Below are 21,062 nucleotides of genomic sequence, written 5' to 3' on the forward strand. Positions count from 1 at the left end.
ACCTCAAAAAAATGCAAAAAAAGCCGAAAAAGAATCAAACTCTGGTCACGAAACAATAAACCAAAATGATTTATTCTGAGCCCGCTCAAGAGCCCCCTCATTATGGCTCTTGGCCCGCTGCAATATGTCACCAATATTCATCATTCTGTATGCAATGATATCCACCCTGCGTACCACAAACTCAAGCTTTCAGTGTTCCGATTAATTATAAAAAATCTACTTTATAGGGGTCGAAGACTGATATTTACATTTCAGTTCTCCTTCAGTTTATCAGAAATATATGTAAAAACTTTTTCTTTCACAAACAGTTTTCTTTCACAATTTTACCGCACAACACAAACTCACACAACCAAGAATACGATATGTCAATTTTCCAAATAACAAGGTTGTAAAAATAGACTCAGGGAATAGTTTCCTTGAGATAAGCAATTAAGTACTTGTATTGCATGTCTGGATTCGTTCTAAGCAGCAGTACTGGTGGAAGCCTTTGGGACATGAAGGGGCTTTCATATTTCAGGTCATTAAATGGAACTGTATGGCCTCCTGACAGGTGTGCCAGCCCAGAGAAAACTGCACGGAGAAGATTTGGATCTCTTGTCTTATAGGGAGTGTCCGAAAACAAAAGAAAAAGTTCTCAGTTATGTCTCTTTCCTCAGTCATCCAACCTCAAGTGACGATGGGTATAGACCGTAGATCCGCGAATTTATCTTAAAAGTATCCTTTTAGAGTTTCGATTCTTTAGATTAGCGTCCTTTTTTTGGATCTCCCCTGAGAAATGCAAACTACGTTTTTGGCAGTTCAGAGCGGCACCTTGGCCAAGGGATATTGTGGGGTCCCCAGCCCCCCTCCTTATCTCTAACTGGCAAGTTTACAAGTCGGCACTCGCAGTACGAAGCATGCGTGTGCTCGCTTCTGGAAATTTTCCTTTTTCAGTTCCCGCAAAACTCGTGCACGGCAGGGGAAAAACGGCGAGAAATCTCTTCCCCTCCTTCTCCCCAGTCTCTTGTTTTCTTGGCTCAGTCCCCTTCTTATTTCGCCTCCCTCCCTTTTATCTGGTCAAGCCTGGAAAAAGCTTCAGAACTTTGAGTACCTGCATGGCAGGCGCGATTCCTCGCGAAAAAAAAAAAGGAGGATGACACGCGCGCGTCCTTCTCCCTCACGCTTCCATTTATTGCCCGCCATGCGTCTGCTCTCCCACCTCCTCCCCCGTGAGGCACAGGGGCGCCTTCTAGCCAAAATTCACGCCAAAAAGAAATCGCAACGAAATCGGAGCGAGCGCTGAAGATTTATACAAGCAAACGAGAGTATGTCCTTATGAACGAGTCTTTCAATTCATGTCGTATTTGTTCGTTGTACAAAGGACACTAGAAATGTGGCAGAAAGAAACTATCGGAGCAAGAGCTGAAGATTTATAAGGCCCTGTTAAGGGGACGGAGGGTTCTGTTATCCCTTATCCCTAAACGTTCCACGAATTTTACCCCTAATAGCCAGAGACCGCACAGGGACTTGCCCTCCCCTCCCGCCGCACCATATGTGCCAAAAATTGGTCGGAATGAAGAAGTCATAACTGTTGCTGAAAAGATGTAATAATTAATACGGCAGAGGCGGGCTGCAAAGGCCCGATTTAATCCGTTTGTGCGTGTAAACCAACGGCGATTTCATCATGTTCATAACTGACTCTTGCGCAAGGGTAACAAAGACAGAGTCGGTCGAGCCAAGACGATAAGTGCTTTAATACAAAAGCCTAGGGAAATCACTGCATAAAGACTACAAAATTGCCAACAAACTTGCGCCTAAAATTGCCGCTGCTCTCTTCCGTCGAGCAGAGATTCGGCTTTTTCTAGATTTGAATTTGTTCCCAGTCGGGTATTTCACTCGGACCTCTCCCGGGAAATGGGTCTTTTCTGGTTTTTAAACAGAAGGAGTTAGTATACTTATTTAAAGCAGTTATTGAGAAGTACGGCCGAAGCGAAAAAAGTTTTTTTTCTTTTGTTCGTTGACCTTAGTTCAATATGGGCATACCAACAATGTAGCCGCACTCTCGCGGGTTTTGCGAACGGTAAAGAGGTTTTTATTGACGGCGCAAATATTCCCACCCCATATTATCTGAATCCAGCCTGAGTGCGATCCTATAACCAGTTAAATTTTCTAAACTGATGAACAGGGAGTCGGCTATTCGTAACCCTCGTGATCATTTTAAAAGGTCATTTCCGGGCTCCTCAGCCGAAGAGGCAAAAGTAGCGCCCCTTGCTTATATGACTCTAGGAGATTGAGACTTGCCTAAACTGGCCGGCGACAGATAATCATATTAGTAAACGTGCAATAACCGAACACAGGTAGAAAAAAAAAGAAGAAGAAGAAGAAAGAAACACTGGAAAAGTGAAAAAAGTGCGAATCGATTATGATTAATATAGAACTAGGACTAGGATTTCCAATAAAACATTTCACCCCAAATTATTTTTTCAATTATCCCGACCTTATCCCTTAAATTATTTCTTCAGTTATCCCTTATCCCTAAAACTCCTAACAGAGCCTCATTCATGATCAGCCTGTGAACAGGCCTTTGGTTGGTCGAGCGGGGAACTGGGGAGAAGGAAAAGCGAAGATCAACGACTTTTCGCAAAGTCGACAATGAGGCTTGCGCTCCATTTCACTTAGCCTCCCCGCAGACGTCCTTTGGGGTTCGTTTGTCACGCATTCATTTCTCCCCCACGGACGTGGGGAGAAATGAATGCGTGACAAACGAACCCCAAAGGACGTCTGCGGGGCTATATTTCACTCTGTTTTTAGACGGAACAAAACACCGCTCATTTCCTGATAATTTTCCCAGGACTTACTCACGCGCGAAATTAATTGACAGATAACTATCTTACCCACCGACAGATGATCGGCAGGATAATTACAAGAGGGCGGAAAAGTGGCCTCCGGATGTTTGTCTTCAGGCTCCCCACTCCTTCCCGCTTTCCCTTCCCTTTCCTAGCTGTTTTTTTCCCCAAACAGAGAGCCTGTTCACAGGCTACTCATTTATACAAGCAAACGACAGTATGTCTGTATCACGAATCTTTCCGTCGTATTTGTTTTTTGTGCAAAGGACAGAAGAGAAAAGTAGCAAATAGACAGCCTGAATAGAAACGTAACATTTTCCATATATTATGAGGTGTCTTGCTTTATATAAATAGCAGTACACGTCCCCCAGGATTAGAGCCTTAAACAATAACTAGTTGACAATACTAGTCAAATATAAATTATATTAAGGAAACAGGAGACATTTGCAAGCAGCGCTCCTGCAGGTTGTTTGTCGACAGAGCCTCGTGCTTAACGTAGTAGTAGAAGAGTACTACTGAAAAGGATTGATTGGTACGTAAAATATTCCTCTCTAATTTTTCACAACTAATTTCTTAAGTTACGATTTTCAGTGATATATCATAGACATAGAGGAGCAATTCATGCAGCACACCTACGGACCACTTTCTTTGCTGATGCGAAGCACGAAACGAAGCATTACGCAATAGGCATTTAACTTTTGTGAAGAGTATTTTTATTTGTATGTATGTGGCCAAATGAAAACCCGATCCCTGGACAGGAGCAGTCAGTCGGGTCGGAAGAGAGGGCGCGGAGAAAGTTTTTAAGCTCGCAGTCAGGCAGGCTGGATGAAACGGCGTGACTTGAAAACGTTCGTCGCGCCTATTCTCCCGACCAGACTGGCTGTCCATGTGTCTCCGGGGACGGATGAAACCCCCGGGGGGTACTCCCTTATATAATCTATATAGGTATGTACAGCCCCATTGAGTAGAGTTTTTGCGCCGTTTTGGCCCCAGGTATACACTTTCCCCTTTTTGGTCTGGAATCGGGTATGGCTTTTGAGGGAACTACGGGAGTGTATGAACGTATTGCTGGTTTTCAGTGTCACGCCACTCAAAATAGATCAAAATCAAAATGAAAATCATTGGACAGATAACGTTCAGAATCTGGGAAATGAAAGGAGGTAAATATACAAAGACCGACGTCAAGATTTGGGTCGAAGGAATAATTCGTATACGAGATTTTCGAGGAAATGTTTTACCCAAATTTATAGAGCTTTGTATGGAGACGCCATGCTGGAGCTCATCCGGATGAGCTCCAACATGGCGGACGGAAACCAACAGAAACATCTGTTACCGAGTTTTGCTACAAAAGCGTGAAGTTACTCCTAGAGGAACTCATGAACATAAAAGTAATGCTTTTTCTAATACTTGAACTGTTTAGATAGCAAAATTCCTCGAAAAAAGTCACTTTGTTAACCTAAATGACAGCCGCTCTCGTCCGTCATGTAAATGCTGCTTTACGCAAAAGCTTAGAAAGTCAAGCGTTCTCTATTACAAAACAAAGAACCCTTTTGAAGCGAAAATTTGTTTGAAAATTAGTTTTCAGCTGCTCTAATACACCATGGAAGTAAAATCTCAGTAGGATCGATAGTTTTGTACTTTTGCGTGACGCAGCATTTGCATGACGGCCGAGAGCGGCTGTCATTTAGGTTAACAAAGTGAGAAAGCCGGAAATATGCGAATTCGAAATGGATCTGCAGAAATATTTTTTTGTTTGCGCTCTAATCTAGGTAACGACAACATAATTTCTGCTTAATGGCCAGGCCTGAAAACGGATGTGGAAAATTACATTTTTTGGTTTGAAATAGGATCAGGATTTGGACAACCAGGCGACACACCCCCACCAAGAATTGCCAGGAGTATCCCCCTGGAGATGAAACAAAGCTTTCAAGTTTTTTGTTTGTTTTTTTTTGTATTTCGACAGTCTCTAGATGACTTCTCGCCACACAGTCGGGCTTCAGTTAAAAAAAATTAGGAAATTTGATTTAAAGGTTTGGTTGGTTAGCCTGTGCATGAATCAAGGTGATACGGTCGAACCTCCGCAAACGGCCACCTTTCCACAATGGCCACTTCTCTACAGCGGCAATGGCCACTAAAGCGTGGCCCCAACTGCCAAATAATTTCTGGATAACGGCTAGTTTTTTCATTGAGTGATGAAAAAGTCAAGAAGCAGTGAGGAAACTTGGTCCGTATGGCGCGTTAATGATTAATCGCATAAAACGTATTTTGTTTGTGTTCCATTTATACTGCTGCAGTAAGCATAAATTTTCTACGATACTTGGAGCGAATGTTGCGAGCCTTTTTGTATATTTTATCTTATATATTATGTGATTGGATTACCAGTATGAGAAACACTAAGCATGAACTTAGCACAATAAACATGTTCTACTCTCCCCAAAAAATTGTCATATTACCCCACCCCACCACCCCCCCCCCCCCACCTCCCCATAACGTCCATTTTCTTCTGTCCCCGAGGTGGCCGTTGTGGAGAGGTTCAACGGCATGTTACACTTTTTACCGGGCCAACGCAAACTTGTTTAGAAACAAGAGACGCAATTAACTTTTATGGCGCCAGTCCCGCGTAATTTTGTCCAATCAGAAGCCAGAGTCATGCAACTCGCAAAAAAATGATTTCTTTCAACGTGGGTGGTAAAACGCGCAACATCGCTTTTCAAGTGGTTTTGTGGCAATGTTGCAAAACAAAATGCACGTTTTGACGTCCGTTTAATCGTACCTGTAGTTATCAAACTTTGTTACTTTTTTAGGATAAGAAAGATGACCCCTAGTATGATAAGTCTTCTTATCGCCATTGTTTGTTCAGTGCCGTGGGTAAAGGGTCAGTTTCCTAAAGTTTGTGTGAACCTTGAAAGCCTGAAAAACAAGACGTGCTGCCCGAAACCAAACGGCTACCATGAGCCATGAGGTAGCGATGGAAACCGAGGAGAGTGCCAGGAATTGAGAGTTCGCCGGTGGGACGGTACTTACAGTCATTACCAAGAGTTCCACAGGAAGGACGAGCGCCACAACTGGCCCAATGCACTCTTCAACAGAACTTGCAAGTGCAAGTCAAACTTTGCCGGATATGATTGTAGCAAGTGTGAGTACGGTTACTATGGTTACGACTGCAAAAAGAAAAAAACCCTAAAGCGTAGAAATTTTGCGCAATGGACAAAGGAGGAGAAAGACCGCTTCATGACTTATATCAACACAACAAGGTATGTATCGATATGTAAAAGAAGGTGTAGATTTTCCTATAATTGGGCTCCACTACGCAGCACGACATCAATCGAGAAAACATTAGGTTTATTTTGGAGTTTCGGCCGAATAACAGCTGATAAGTTATATTACAACCTCTTACACTTTACACACTTCTGACATTCAAACATGTGCTTCATAAACTATTACTGTTAGAACGAGGCCCAGAAAAAAAACAGTATGGGGAAAAAGTGGCAAGAAATCTGGGTGGGCCGGAACCATGACTGATCTTAAAAGCCCATATCTAGCTTACGAACTCTACGAGGCTCGAACGTTTCTGCCCACGATTACTAAACTAAAATCGCATGTATTTCAACAGAGCATGGTAAACTTGAAATAAATTTTTGAATCAATAAATATTTCAATAAAACTAGAAAAACGCGTCTTGCAGACCCTAGCGAGACATAGAATGCCACTCAATAAATTAAATAAACAAATAAATTAAAATAAATATCGTGAGCTGAGCGAAGTGTTGGCCTAGATTGCTTTCCCACGTGATATTATATTAAGTATCCCTTATGTAGCACTCCGTTCTACTCATGCTGCACTTCAACTGAAACCGCCCCAGTCCCCACTGCTCCCTGGTGAAGAAATATTTCATTTCCGGCTTTACTTCACTTCCGGTATTCATTGAAAAGCCGGAAATTTCATGTTTCTTTTTTAACCCAGTTAAGGATTAACAAGTTATAGTTAATATCTTTCAATTTGACCAAACATTTCACCGAATGGTCTCTTCTCGGGGAAGAAGATCGGAACAAGATCGGACCCGAGAGAGCGGTGGAAATCGTGCTTAGCAAAACTTTCGAAGTCTAGATTTCGTGGGTTTGTGATAATTTTTGAATCAGATGAACTGTAGACGACCAGCGGCTGGTGACGTCGATTCAGTGTGGACATGTGCGGCTTTTTGTCTGTGCAACGTGCATTTTTTGGTAAGAGCTCGCGTGGTCATTGAAAACAACGCAGTGGTGCTAAATTTAACAGGAAAAAGGATCGAACTATTACCTTGCCAACATCAAAATGTGTAGAAGCCGGGCTTTACTAAGAGGACTGTCGTGATTGTTATTTTTGTTGTGTGAATATGTGCTCTTAATTAAAAGAAAACGTTATCTTTTTCTTTTTTATAATTTTTGTCTTCTGCAGGTATGTCGACAGCGAATATGTTGTTACCACAAGCTCTTACCAACAAATACAAGACCAAATAGCTAGCAGAGGGGACCCCACTGGTTTGTTTAGCAATATCACGACCTTTGAGCTATTCGTATGGATTCACCACTTTACAGTGCTTAAAAACGTTCCTCCTGATGACAACATGGACGCAGGCAGCGACTTTGCTCATGAAGGACAGGGTTTTCTCACATGGCATCGACTTTTTATCCTGACCGTAGAGAGAGCAATTCAAGAAGTGACTCTTGACTATAACTTCGCCATGCCATACTGGGATTGGACCAGCAATAAAGAAACGTGCGAGATTTGTACCGAAGACTTACTTGGAGTGGCAGGAGAGAATGGTACAGTTAAAGGGAAATATTTGAACGACTGGCACACTATTTGTAGTGAAAAGGAAACGCTACAAAAGACACAAATATGCGACCTTAAGCATAAAAAGCCCTTTTTGAAGCGTTTGAAAGACAGCGACAGAAAGGTCCATGAGGATTTTCCAACCAGAGATGAGGTGAATTTTGCTCTCCGTTTTGAACAGTTTGATCTTCCTCCCTACAACAGAAATTCAAGCTGCAGTTTTAGAAACCTCCTCGAGGGATTTGTAAACACTTCGACTGGTTATCCGACGCCAAATGTCCACACCCTTCATAATCAGGTACACTATGCAATAGGGGGTACGATGAAAAGCTCGTTTTCATCAGCTAATGATCCCATATTCTTTCTCCACCACTCATTTGTTGATCGGATTTTCGAGAAGTGGCTTCGTAAGTACAACAAAGATGCTTCTATTCTTTCTTCATACGGCGCACCACTTGGCCACAACAGAAGAGACATTATTGTTCCACTGTTTCCTGTGTGCACGCATGAAGAAGTTTTCAAGACGTCGTTTGAGCTTGGTTACGACTTCGAGGATGTTGATGGAGAAGGTATGTTCAATAATGATTTTCAATTGTAAGGGAAAGTTCATTTAATATGACAAGGGGGGGGGATGAAGATATTGAGGGGGGGCTCCGAAAATTTTTAGACACCCGAAGGGGGGGGCTCTGAAAAAATTGTTGCGCTAGGAGGGGGGGCTCCGAAAATTTGTATACTTCAAAACCAACACGACATCATCATACAGATCGGATGATTTTCAACTCAACAATTTAATGACCTGTGCAACTCAGCTATATCACGTGGTTTACAGATATAACAAATGTAGTCTCAGTAATTATTACACTCTTGTTCATCCCAAAAATGCTTTAGAAAATTGTATCACAACTGTATCTCAAGTTTGTCATAGTATAAACCATTGAAGACAATAACGGTAAATATATTCAATACAGTTTAGCGATCTTTTTTCAGGGGAGCAAAGGAATTGAAGGAGGAGGTGGGGGGGGGCTCTGAAATTTTTTCGACTACCAAGGAGGGGGCTCCTAAAAAATTGAACCCCTAGCGAGGGGGGCTGCTAAAATTTCAAGCTTCGAGTTTCAATATCTTCACCCCCCCCCCCCCACCCCCACCCCCCCCCTTGTCATATTAAATGAACTTTCCCTAAGCTGGTGTGTAATTTCATAAGGATATCTGATTATGATGACTACTGGATTAGGCGTAAGACTACTAAATCAAAATTTAGGTGTTGCTTTATCATTCATGTTGCCATAGCAACGACGGAAAACTAAGTTGAACATAATATATTTCATGTCTTACAAATATATTTTGTACATGCCAAATTTGAGCTTTAATAATACCTGGAATAAGGTACATGGTAAAACACCTTTATAAATGGTAACCACTCACAACCTTTCAAACTGTGTTCCTCCACCACTGCAAGTAGATCTTGAAATATTTTTGCCTGACAGGCAATCAGTCCATAGGCCTGCGCCAGTATATATGTTACGAAAGACGTCATTGTCAAAGGTTTTACGGGTTTTTTAACGTTCGCTTAACAATTTAAGCTCATCTGGACGCTGTAGGCTCTGATACTGCATTTTGTGCGACGGGAGGAAGAGAAGGCAATTATGCAGCAAATCCTCACATTTACAAATGAATTGTTTTGTTTTGTTTTGTTTTGTGTTTTTCTAAGGAAATTCGGCTGACGATGAGATATCTTCTCCGGCCTCTTGGGGTACTTGTCCAGCGGGATCAGCGGTCAGTAGAACAGAACCATCAGTTACCGTTAGAAACAACAACACTTGCAAAATTCTTGTGGGCGTTCTCGCGGCTTTCCTGCTTTTCTGTTAATGACCAATACAACTATCCCTTTTCCCTACAAAATACCGGAAGTTAATCTTTGTAAGGGAGCTACTGCACCGGGAAAAATTACCTTATTTTTTTTTGTGTTTCATTAATTTTTGAATCCAAGTTATTGATGTCTTAAACCTGTAACCAAGCGTTGTCGTTTCCCCTTAAGATACTGATTTTTAAGTAAAGAAAATATACTTTCTTAGGTTGCCTTTTCTTGAACTTGAAGATAACTTTGTACGTTGCAAAATAATGACATAATGTTATTATTGGACGCTTTTGAGTAATAAGCAACCGAGGAGATGGTTTATCAAGACAATTAGTTTTCACTGCTGCAAATATTGGAATAACACATGGTAAATTAACAAGATTTACTAGACAAAATGGGATATACACTGTTTATTTAAAAGATAATTTTATTCAGTTCAGTAAACTGATTGTTGCACTATCGGGGTTGTGTCGCAGGAGTCAGGAAATGATCGGCAGAGATGGAATTTTAATTTACTTTCTTGTGCGATAGCCAAACACCGCATCCAGAAATGGCTTACAACAACTTGCCCGGCAATCCTCATTATATTCTGAAAAGAACGACAAAGAAATCCTTGCCCTTTTTCTACAACTGATATATGACGGCATGAGCCATTATGGCTCTTGATAACGGGCGTTTTTTAGTCCGTAGGGTATTTTCGAGTCTGTAGTGTGGTACTTATATGTTTCAAGCTTTAATAACAAAAAATAAATAAATCAAAGACCTCATAACCATGTCTCGAAAGAGTTTTTAGTCCGATGTAAGTTGTGTATCAAAATGTTGGTGAACCGATTTATTAACTGGCACAAGGGAGGATTCACAATCAGATACTAAAAATTGACCGTGCGGCTTAGCCAAGGGGGTGATTCAGTTAACGAGAGCAAAATTTTATCACGGATCAGAAAAACGACGTTTCGACCGATCCTCGGTCATTTTCACAGTAAAAAAGTTAAAAGAATTAGCATATATATGATTAAGGTGTAAAATATGTTCGAGAACTATAAAAAATGCTTGAAAACGATGAAAGAATGAAACAAAGTATGCAGAAAAAGAACAACAATAGAATCCAATTAAAAGAGCTGTTTAAAAACTATTGCACTATTGATATCTGTGTAGCCTTGGAGACATCTACAACATTGTAAATCATGATTTTCTGTCGTTATTAAACCGCATTAATAGAAATTATGTGGTTATTTACCTTTGGCATGTTCTAGCCAGTTCAGGGGCTCTGCACTGTAATTTTCAGGGAGTTATAATAACTCCTCTAGTGGGGCTAATTTAACTCCTTACAGTGGAGTTATTTTTTGTGGAGTTATTTTAACTCCAAAAAGGAGTTTAAAGAACTCTTTTTCAGGAGTAAAAGTGACCCCAAATATTGAGGACTTAAAATAACCCCAAAAAAGGAGTTGTCCTGTACCTAAAATTTTTACTCCACTTTCAGAGTTAAATTAACTCCAAAAAGAGTAAAAACAACCCATGTAAGGAGTACAAGTAACCCCATTTCGGAGTGATTTTAACTCCAGACTGGGAGTAAAAAGAACTCTTTTTCAGGAGTAAGAATGACCCCAAATTCGGAGTTAAATTAGGAGTTAAAATAACCCCAAAAAAGGGGTTATCCTGTACCTAAAATTTTTACTCCATTTTTGGAGTTATAATAACTCCCTAAAAATTACGGTGTGTCATCAGTAACCCAGAGCCTTTTATAATAAGCTACTATGCCCTACCTCGCACAAACATTGTATATGAATTTAGTTTAAAAATAACCAGTGGCGTATGTTCATGTCATGTTAAGGTGATGTTGCACGAGACGATTCGCAACGACGATTCTTAGCGCAACACAGCGTTGCAACATTGTTGCACCATTGTTTCCAATGGTTATAACATTGTTCCAACATTGTAACGCTGTGTTGCGCTAAAAATCGTCGTTGCGAATAGTCCGGTGTAACATCACCTTAAGTCTTCGGATTTACGCTATGTTGTTCACATTATACCGGATAGCTTTTCGTGCGCCACAAAAAGCTATTCGGTATAGTATGCACACCTATCGGAGCTATTCGGTATAGTATGCACACCTATCGGATATGTGGCTCTCCACTTTAGATTTCGGCGCGGCGCAGCTTCGCCCTGTTACAGAAATAGGACCGAAATCACCGTTGTTTTGTGTGAACAAACGTCATATCCGGTATGGTTTTCGTGCCGTCGCAAAAGCTTTCCGGTATAGTGTGAACATAGCCTTAAATTACCTGTTTTGTCATTCCTTGTTTTCAAACTTCTCAGTTCCAATGCAACTTGTACTTTCTCTTCTTCGTCATCAACTTTGCAAAATCGTTGATCGAGCTCTTCCATGTTTTAAGCCGTATCTCATCCCTAGTTTCCTCCAGTCGTTCTACTTCGGCAGCTGTCTGAGTATGACATTCTTCCTCTACTTCATAAACTTTCTTAGTTTGACTCAGCTTCATTTCTCCTACCTTGTCATCCGTCTTAGCAGGGCCTTCTTTAACGGCTTGGAGGCTCATCGATATCTGTGCTTCGAAAGTCACAAGCCTTTCCAAAACCTTTCTAATCTCTTTACGTCTATTCTCGGAAGCCTCTTGTAGCTTCTCCTCAAGTCCATCGACATGTTCATCTTGTTCGTCCAACTTCGTCTCTTTACATTTATCTTGATCTTTAAGAAAGGGAGCATTTTCATCAACTTTAGAAACCTGCCGGTTCTGTAGATTCAGTTGTGAACCAGTGGTTCTGTAGTCCTTGATGAGACTTCTGACTTCATCTTGTACCAAGAGGAGAAGATCTTTGTCTTTGTCTTTGTACCAAAATTATCATATCTCGGTGAGCATTTGGAAGTCAGCCAAGCGTGGTCATTGCACGCGTGCTGAACAAGAATGCTGTATAATGACAGACTAGAAACAATAGACAACTCCCAAAGCACAAACTCAGCCAAAACGCTAAATATCTTCAATGTTTACTCAAGTTTGGGCTTGTAGAAGATAATGTCACCGTTTTTCAATGACCATGAAATTCAGAGTCCGGGTAGTTAGTTAATCAATTGTGGCTCTGAAAAAATTTGAAGGAAAAAAAACTACGAATTTTTAAGAAAATGCTTTCTTCGTGAGTAGGACTCTTAAACGCTGACAAACGTCAACAAATAATGAAAACTATAATTTCTATATGTTTGCTTTGCTCGAAATCGCGCGCATTTACAAGGCCCTAAAACGTTTTGCTGACTTGCAAGGACCCATCTGTTATAACGATGCTCAAAATAAAGAGATGAATCTCATAGTTTATTAGAAATAATCGTGTAAAGTTTGCTTATCATTTTCGCATAAATTATGACCTAAATTTGGAAACCGTTGAATTTCTCGAATTTTGGTGAAACTCTGTTCAGCGCAAGGCACTAATGCGCACTATCTGTAGCCGACAGATTTTCACGAAAAAATGCCAGCAACAGCACGACTCAGACCTCAAAGGGGCGTGGCATTATAACCACGTGACATTTACTCCTATCGCTAAAAATTTTATGTTATATTGTAGATTGATCCATATGTTATCCATTCTATGTGTTAGACTTTATACGATAAAAGTAAAGGTGGGGATACCAGAGAGCTTCAAATTAGGATGGTCCCCCCCCCTAAAAAAAAAACTGGGTCGATTCACCTTAAGAAGCAAACCGCAAAATGATCACTGAATGTTCGAAAAGGGAAGTTGCTCCTGGTAACGAGCAGAAGCTGAGGGTAGGGTGGGAAAGGAAATTTGCCAACGCCGAGTCACGTTTAAAGAAACGCAAACTGCGTAAACCCGGAAATTCTGGTGAGAATTCAAATGGGACGGTTCATCTCGGTGGAAATTTTCCAGTAAAAAAGTAAAACCTTTCAAGGTGTTACCTTTTTCCCGCTTTTACCGAAACGACAGAAATTCATCATTTGTTTGGATTACTAGTGCCAGGCTTCAAGCCGAGAGAAAGCGAAAAATTTAACGGTATTTTGCGAATAGTACAACTCAATCCCGTTCCTGTTTTTGGTGCCAAAAAATACCAGTATCATTTGACAGAACTTCACCGAAATTTCCGTACAAATGGTAAGCGCTCACAAACTACACTGGAAATAACTGTATCGCAGAACCTCGTGAAGCTCGGGGGAGGAGGTCCGTAAGGGACAAGTCATAATTTAAGTTGGAGGCGGGGGTGGAGGAGGAATAGTTTTTTTATCCCAAATTATTTCCAGACCCCTACTCAATAGCACTCATGTTTTTTAGGTACCCCTCCTTCAATCATGTTAAAAGATTTAAGGGCCCCCCTCTCTTACATAATACCCAAATGGTAATAACAAATAACATTTTCTTTACTTTACCGTTCTTACTCACTGTCACTTTCGAATGTACCAACTACATAATCGTTATCTGAGAGTGATTCGTCATCTTGCTGGTCAGCATAGGACATGGAGTCTGCCATTTCCAACTGTTTCTCTTTTATAGAATTAAGCTCATTATTTCGCAGTACATGGCAGCTGATGGTTTTTATTTTGTCACTTTTTTTACCATACTTGCTAAGTCCATGGGCAGTTAGATATATTTCTCAAGTCCTTTGACAGTTAGTTGTTGCAATGTTCCTTTTAGAGACATGTCTAGCCTACAGTCATACTCATTGTATGTTTTTAGGTCTCGTTTGCTTTTGCCGGTTTGCCTCTGAGTCTACCTGATGGATTCTTTGAGTCTCAGTGTTGTCAGGTGCTCCAGATATGAACGCACGTATTTTTCATCAACAGCGAACTTTGTTGCATATTCTTTAATGGCATCTGTATCATTGAGGGTTATTTCTGATGAATTAAAAAAGCGTTTCAACTGAGCCCTTGGCTGCCAGTCATCAGGATCTCTGCGGCTACCATCATCATCTTTTTGTCAAAATGCTGATGAAATTGTTTTAGTATTACACAATATAGGACTTTGTGCAAAACTGAATCAAAATCAGGTCCTTTAAAACTCAAGCATCATGCTGCTCAATAGGGATGCCACTTAAAAGAAACTTGAAGACCCTCCCAAGGTCATCTTTTGGCATTTTAAGCCCCCCCATGTTCCATCCCCCAAAAAACTGAAGGCCCCCCAATTTCTCCTCCCCCTCCCCCCGCCTCCAACTTAAATTTTGACTGGTCCCTAAGATGTCACGGATGGGAGGGTGGGAGAGAAACAGAGTCTGAATTGTGTAACTGAGGAGGGCAGATCCTGGAATGGCAACAATGTCACACACAAATAGTTATTATTCTGAGGAGCCGAAATACAGATGTTCTTTTCGAATAACCGGATCGAATTAGAAGGCCAGAAATAATGATTTTTTGTAATGTTTGACTTTATAACTGTGTTTATGTATAAGGCTACTACATATATGATATATAGATTTAGCAAGGGCATCAGTCAAACAATAAAATTGTAAATTATCCACAAATCAGTTAACTGGAGAGATCCATATGACTTTTTAAGGGTAGGGCTGGGTGATATTAGAGAAATAATAATTTGCAAACAGTGCAAGCATGAAACAATATCTAAAATCTTACATTCAGTAAATAGTCTTATACGTACCCCCAAAAATTAGCAGTCACGTTTGATAACAGTAGATTAGGTGTAGAAAACAAATTCGTCCCAAGCAAACTAACCTATTTGCCCACCTACACCACTTTTATTTTATAAGGGTAATTGAACAGACCCGAAATATTCTTTTATGCAATAAAGACCGTTAAGACACGATAGTCCTCGGTGGCAGCCAATTTACACGTTATAACTTAACGGTTTTATCTCTTTGTCTAAAAGAAAGGCTAAAATGAAAAATCAGGGCGGATTCTTTTTTGTGTGTGGCTCGCTACGAGTTTACTTTACTGAATATAATCTGGTAGCGTGTAAACCAGCCTTTTTACATCACCTCTGAGGTAAACAGAACTACCAGGCGTTGTTTGTTATCGTTCAGACCTCGGACAGAGATTAGAGAGTTTTAGATCCGAGTTTACCGCGAACCTGTAACCGCGGTTTGCGGTTACCCGTTTGCGGTTCGACGTTCAAACATTATTCGATTTAGATTGGAGGTGGATTAAAAAAGCCATTCTAGGTTTATTTTTCGATTTAGAAATAGAAGAAATATCAATCAGTGAAAATAAAATAAATTTACGGTAACATTGGGTTATCTAGCAGCAAAGAGCTGGAAATTCTTACATTAGTTCTTCTTGTGAATTTACGGCCGCCATTTTGAATCAGCAGCCATGAATGGCACTTGTTTTCCAGATCCAATAAGATTTATCAAATTTGGCAATTTCGCCCGAATTTGTGCCTCTGTTAATGGATGAAGACTTGCTCGACAAGATTTTTGTATCATTACGTGGGATAAAACAAGAATTATACGCTAAAAGCTTTCAGGTAAATGACATACGTGAAAACCTACCTCTCCACGTTGAAAACGCACGTCGTAAACGTCAAACGTGACGCGAAAGACTTGTCACGTGACCTCCAACGTTTAGACGTTCGCGGTAAACTCGGATCTAAAACTCTCCATTATGTCATTTTTGCCTCATTTTACTTATAATTCTGCAGTTTTTCATATACTAATTGCATTCATTCAATATTCAGGACGATCGAAGCGTACGCTTATAAGAATGAAAACAACATAAAACGTTTTTATATAGAGAATTCATTATTAGACGGGACTGTTGTGAAGTCTGCTCAAGTCTGCCATTATGAGGTAAATAGGGTAATAATGAACTTTAAGCAAAAAATTTCAGTTTTTAAAATCACCTGTCCGGCTAGCCACCTCTGATTTGCAAAATAAGCGCCAAACTTGCAAGAGCTGTCAAGTGTGTGAATGAATTGAAGAGTATCCGGTGTTAAGTAAAATCAGAAACTCATAAGGGGTTGAACAACCCCTTATGGGTTTCTGGTAAAATCCAACTAGTGGTCTATTTTCAATGTTGCGTTCTGATTGGTTGAGCTACTACTAGGCTATATGTTATAACCCACTTTTAGCGAAAAGCGCCGGCTTTAAAAACGAAAACAATGGCGGCTGAATCGCGTTTTGCTAGCTAAAGTTGTTTTGTCTCGATATTTTTGACCAACTATTTGGATTTTACTAAAACAATTACTCCAATCGCCCTCATGGCCTCTGAGTCAATAGCCCATTCGGCCTTGGCTTCATGGACCTCAACGGGGTGGTAGTTTTTACGGTTATCGGCTAAAATTTTGGCTCTTTTACGGCTATCGGTTAATTTTTTCCAGTTACGGTTAACAACAAAGTTAAAAATTTATTTATTTTGTTTCAAGGAGTTAAATATTAATAAACCTGTATTTTTTGTATCTTTAAAGCAAAATAAAGGTCTTAGGATCCTCTCGGGATGAAATAAGCCATTCTTTTGAAAAATTTCAACATTTGATAGATCATACTTTTTATAAAATATTCCACTTCTAATATCATTTTACACATACAAATGTCAATAGTCAATTTGAAGATAATGTTCGTGAAAAAGCAAAAGCAGACACGCAAACGCCCAACTCAAGCCCGGGCGCGACATTCATTTATAACAGAAATGGCCGTTTTCACACTAGAGGCGGATTATTCGGGTGAGACGGGTTATCCGTTTGATAATTCACGTCAGATAGGTAATACGTCTTAATTTGAAAATGGAATGGTTTTGATTTTGAATCCGCGGCCTGGCTTTCTCCATCAATTCAGTGGTGGACAATTTAATACAAAATGGATTATCCATTTCAGATAGCCTGTGTACAGCCGCCCCCTCCCCTCGGAAGGAGGAAGGGAGGAGGAGTGTCTGTGGGGGAGGGGGTGACTGTACACAGGCTAGTCTCAGATGGATAATCCATTTCTAGCTCTAGTGTGAAAATGGCCAATGTAAAACAATTCCCGTTTCCAGTGTTTTTAATGATAGTGAAGGACTGTACAGAACGACTGTCTACCGTTGCCTTGTTCGTAGGCCTTCTTATTCCGCGCGGCTGATGCGTTTCGGGTCACGTGGTCCGAGCGAGTTTTTTTCTCAGATACGCCACCGAAATGACTTGACCGAGATAGCGTGGGAAGACGCTGTAGTGTCACAGAAAAACAGGGAATTGTTACATGGAATTGTTGTTTATCGGCGATGTGTTTTACAAACAGTGACATCTCTGCGTGTTACCAGTATTTCGAGGGCACGACCTCCTGAAAATCTTAAATATTAATCCCCAGCAAGAAATATAGCCAGATTTTCGCTAGGGAAAAAGTTAGTTCCTCGAGAGGGCGGCGGCGGAAATGGAGCCTAGGTCTAGGTCAACACCCAAAAGCTAGGCGCTTGGCCTAACGTGCGTACAAAGTCAAAGTAGCCAGGAAATGAAATCGCAACCAACAAATCTAGGGAACAATTTATTTTACGGTTAACTCTTTCTTACCCTATTTACGGCTAACGGTTACAATTTTTCAATCTTTACGGCTATCGACTAAATTTTTGGCCGTTTTACGCCTATCGGTTAACCCCATTGAGACCCTCTTCATGGGATATTGACTCAGAGCCCATTCGGGCTCGAGGAATAATTGTTAACTAGTGGAGGCTGATGTTGATTGTCACAGGCTAACGTGAAGCAACTTTACTTCTCAAAACAGTAAACCGCATGCTCTATTTAGGCTATCTTTTCTTACGTTACGTTCTGATTTATAATCTAGAAGTATCTTTTAATTTTCACCTAATATTTCTACAATTAAATGTGATTAAAATGTTCACTGTGCAGTAAAAACTGTTTTTTACCTTACTCTCGGCTATTTTCTTCAAGGTCCCTATAACTCGAACTCCCGTCAACCGTCAAAGCTACCACCCTATTGAGATCCTCAACATAAACTAAGTGGTTGCCGCGCTTAACCTCCCCTTCCCTCCATGTGGGTTTCAAGCGTTTGCTTGGCCATAAACCTCTTCGAAATCAACATCGAATTGAAAGGCAAGGGAAGGAAAAACTCGCAACCGTTTCAAAAATTATGACCGGAGTTCAAAATCAATAGGACGAATATTGTCATGGAAACTCACTAAAGGAGTGAGTGTTCTGAGTGCTTTGCTGTTTCAGAATCGAAGCTTCAAAAGCTTACCCGATAACATGATGACGCCAAAAGCTAAAAGACCTAAGTTAGATGACATAATTTCTTAGAGGATGTTAAAGGCCAGGTCTCAAATCGGGTATGGATTCTAGAGGCCAGGCCTTGGTCTGAAGTAGGGTCAGGAGTTGGAGAACCGGGCGGCACACCCGCACCAAGAATTCCTAGGAGTATTCCCTCGGGGAAGAGTTACGGTCGTTTTAAGGAAATGGGAGTTGCTAGCAATTCCCTTTATTACTATTATTATTTGGGAGAAATAAGATGCCCATCAATATACAGACGTAAGTGACATTTATAAGGGGCAAAGAAAACAATCGCCAACAATCAGACGGCTCTCTCGTTTCGACTCGTAGCGTTTTCAATTAAACTGAAGGCGTTTTTCTAGGCAACTGCTGCAAGAAACAAGTAAGTAAAATATTATCATTATTATCATTTTAAATATTTTTTTTCAGTTCAACGACAATTCGAGTCCTAGTAAAGTTATTAAAATATGGACTCGAGAGTTTCTCCTGTCATCAAAATATTTAGAAATGTTTTTTGAGTTCCGGAGAAAAAAACGACTATTATCAAACGCCTTATTTTATTGGATGGATGTTTTATATTCAATGAATTTGTTATCGTTCATGTCTTTGAGCCTGTATTTAGTTATGTTCTCTAACAGCTCTCGGTGTAAAACAGACCAAAAGTATAAGTTATTGTCTCAGAAGTAAATGTATAGTAACTGCATTTTTGCGTCACACGATCCCTTTCTGTTGTTGTTTTTCACAAGCCCATACAATCGTACTCGTTTCGAGATACATAGGTGCTGTTTTGAAATTGAAATGATCTCTTTTGTAAACGCTTTTCGGGCCTAGATTAGATTTTAGAGTATATTTCGTTTAACAGAAAAACAATTTCTGTACTGGGCCACATCGGAAGGAAGCCAAAGGTTAAATAGTTCTCTTTATCTTTAATGATTTTATTTTTCAATTACATACCATGCATCACGTAGGTGGGGGCTTTGTTTCCCTTGGGTTTGTCGTGTTGTTCCATTAAAATTGCTATTAAGACAGCAACTTGTAGATCCTTGTAAAATATGATGAATAATACAATGAGATATAATAAATTAAAGATTTCTGAAAGTTGGAAGTGGCTTACCCTAAAAGAGCACCGGAAATTCCTTTCGGAACAATCAATGGTATCACAATCTCGCCTTGTCGGTATAATAGTCTTACATCAGTTACATAGCTGCAATTTTGACAGCCCACAGAGAATCATTTCTGTCTAAATGCTCACCAATAATGATTGCGCTCGCTCGTTTGTTCTTTGCTGTCGCTATTTAGTCGTATGAACCTCTTGAGAATTGTACTTTTTAGTTAAAAGCATTCGACATTCGTACGAACTGTAAACCCAGTTACATTACGTTATGCAATACGAGCAGGGAAGACAAAAGACCTCTTCCAAAACAGTGGGAGGACTGAAAAAAAAAATTACATTGTCGCTTTATAAAGTAGTTTGTTGTACAAAATCGCGGCGGGAATGCTCCGTCCCAATGCCTCAACACTGTTATAGAACGACATACACCTTCCCGAACCTTGGTGCCAGAGTTTTTTGCCGTTTCTTTCTTTGTTTGTTTTTGTTTTTTATTGCTAAAGGTTGGGCAACGTGGAGTTTTTTTTCTTCTTCCTTTTTTTTTTTTTTGTGTGTACATTCTCAAAAATATCGGTTTGGTAAAGTAGGACCCTGGTAACTCGAACTCCCAACTAACTCGAACTAAGTCCCATTTCCCTTGGATTTCACTCCACTTTTCACTGTTCTTCAGTCACTTTTACTCGGATAACTCGAATTCCCCGCTAATTCGAACTAAATTTCGTTTCCCTTGATCAAAGTTTCACTGAAATTTACCCCGATAACCCGAATTCTGGTTCTTGAAACTCACCACGACACCCATCCCTATAGCGTCTCCAGTGTCATGCAATCGGTAAAACATGCTAAAAGTAACATCACACACTGAGTTTGTTTTAAATAAGTGCAACGAACAGATCACGTATTTGACAATGATTTCCCTGTACATTTTTGATCGTAGAAAATACCTATACGTGTTTCAATTTCTCATGAGATAAATTTAATTTGCACTCTGCTACCCGCTAACTCGAACACTTTTTCGTGTCCCTTCAGAGTTCGAGTTACCGGGATTCCACCAGCTGTATACTTGAATTTTTGAAAACAAAAAAATCAACTCATTCTGCTATTTGGCATTTGAAACGACAACAAAAAAACGATTCAAAGGCCTATTAAAAGCCGTTATCTGACGCCGGACACTAAGTTACAGCACCTTTCAGAGAATTCTGGGTAGGGATGTTTTCATAATCCCAGGTAGACAGGTACGTAAAAAACTGCATCCTTTTCATATACTCTTGTAAAGACTTAGTCATTTGTATCCTTATGGCCCATCAGT

General features: G+C 40.3%; 1 protein-coding gene across 1 annotated transcript; it reads left to right on the forward strand.

Annotated features, from left to right (window-relative positions):
* Window positions 1-446: 446 nt before the first annotated feature.
* Window positions 447-9,503, forward strand: LOC140953694 (tyrosinase-like). Its single transcript, XM_073403100.1, has 4 exons — window positions 447-550; window positions 5,852-6,079; window positions 7,260-8,206; window positions 9,346-9,503. Exons 1-4 carry the CDS (start codon window positions 447-449, stop codon window positions 9,501-9,503), a joined length of 1,437 nt encoding a protein of 478 aa, XP_073259201.1.
* Window positions 9,504-21,062: the final 11,559 nt, after the last annotated feature.

Source organism: Porites lutea, chromosome 12, assembly GCF_958299795.1.
Source record: "Porites lutea chromosome 12, jaPorLute2.1, whole genome shotgun sequence".
Taxonomy (NCBI): Eukaryota; Metazoa; Cnidaria; class Anthozoa; order Scleractinia; family Poritidae; genus Porites; species Porites lutea.

Coding starts and splice junctions, on each gene's coding strand:
- LOC140953694 (XM_073403100.1), top strand. CDS start 447: ATGTCTGGATTCGTTCTAAGCAGCAGTACTGGTGGAAGCCTTTGGGAC. Junction 551..5,851: donor ACTGTATGGCCTCCTGACAG/GTGTGCCAGCCC, acceptor CGGTACTTACAG/TCATTACCAAGAGTTCCACA. Junction 8,207..9,345: donor CGAGGATGTTGATGGAGAAG/GTATGTTCAATA, acceptor TGTTTTTCTAAG/GAAATTCGGCTGACGATGAG.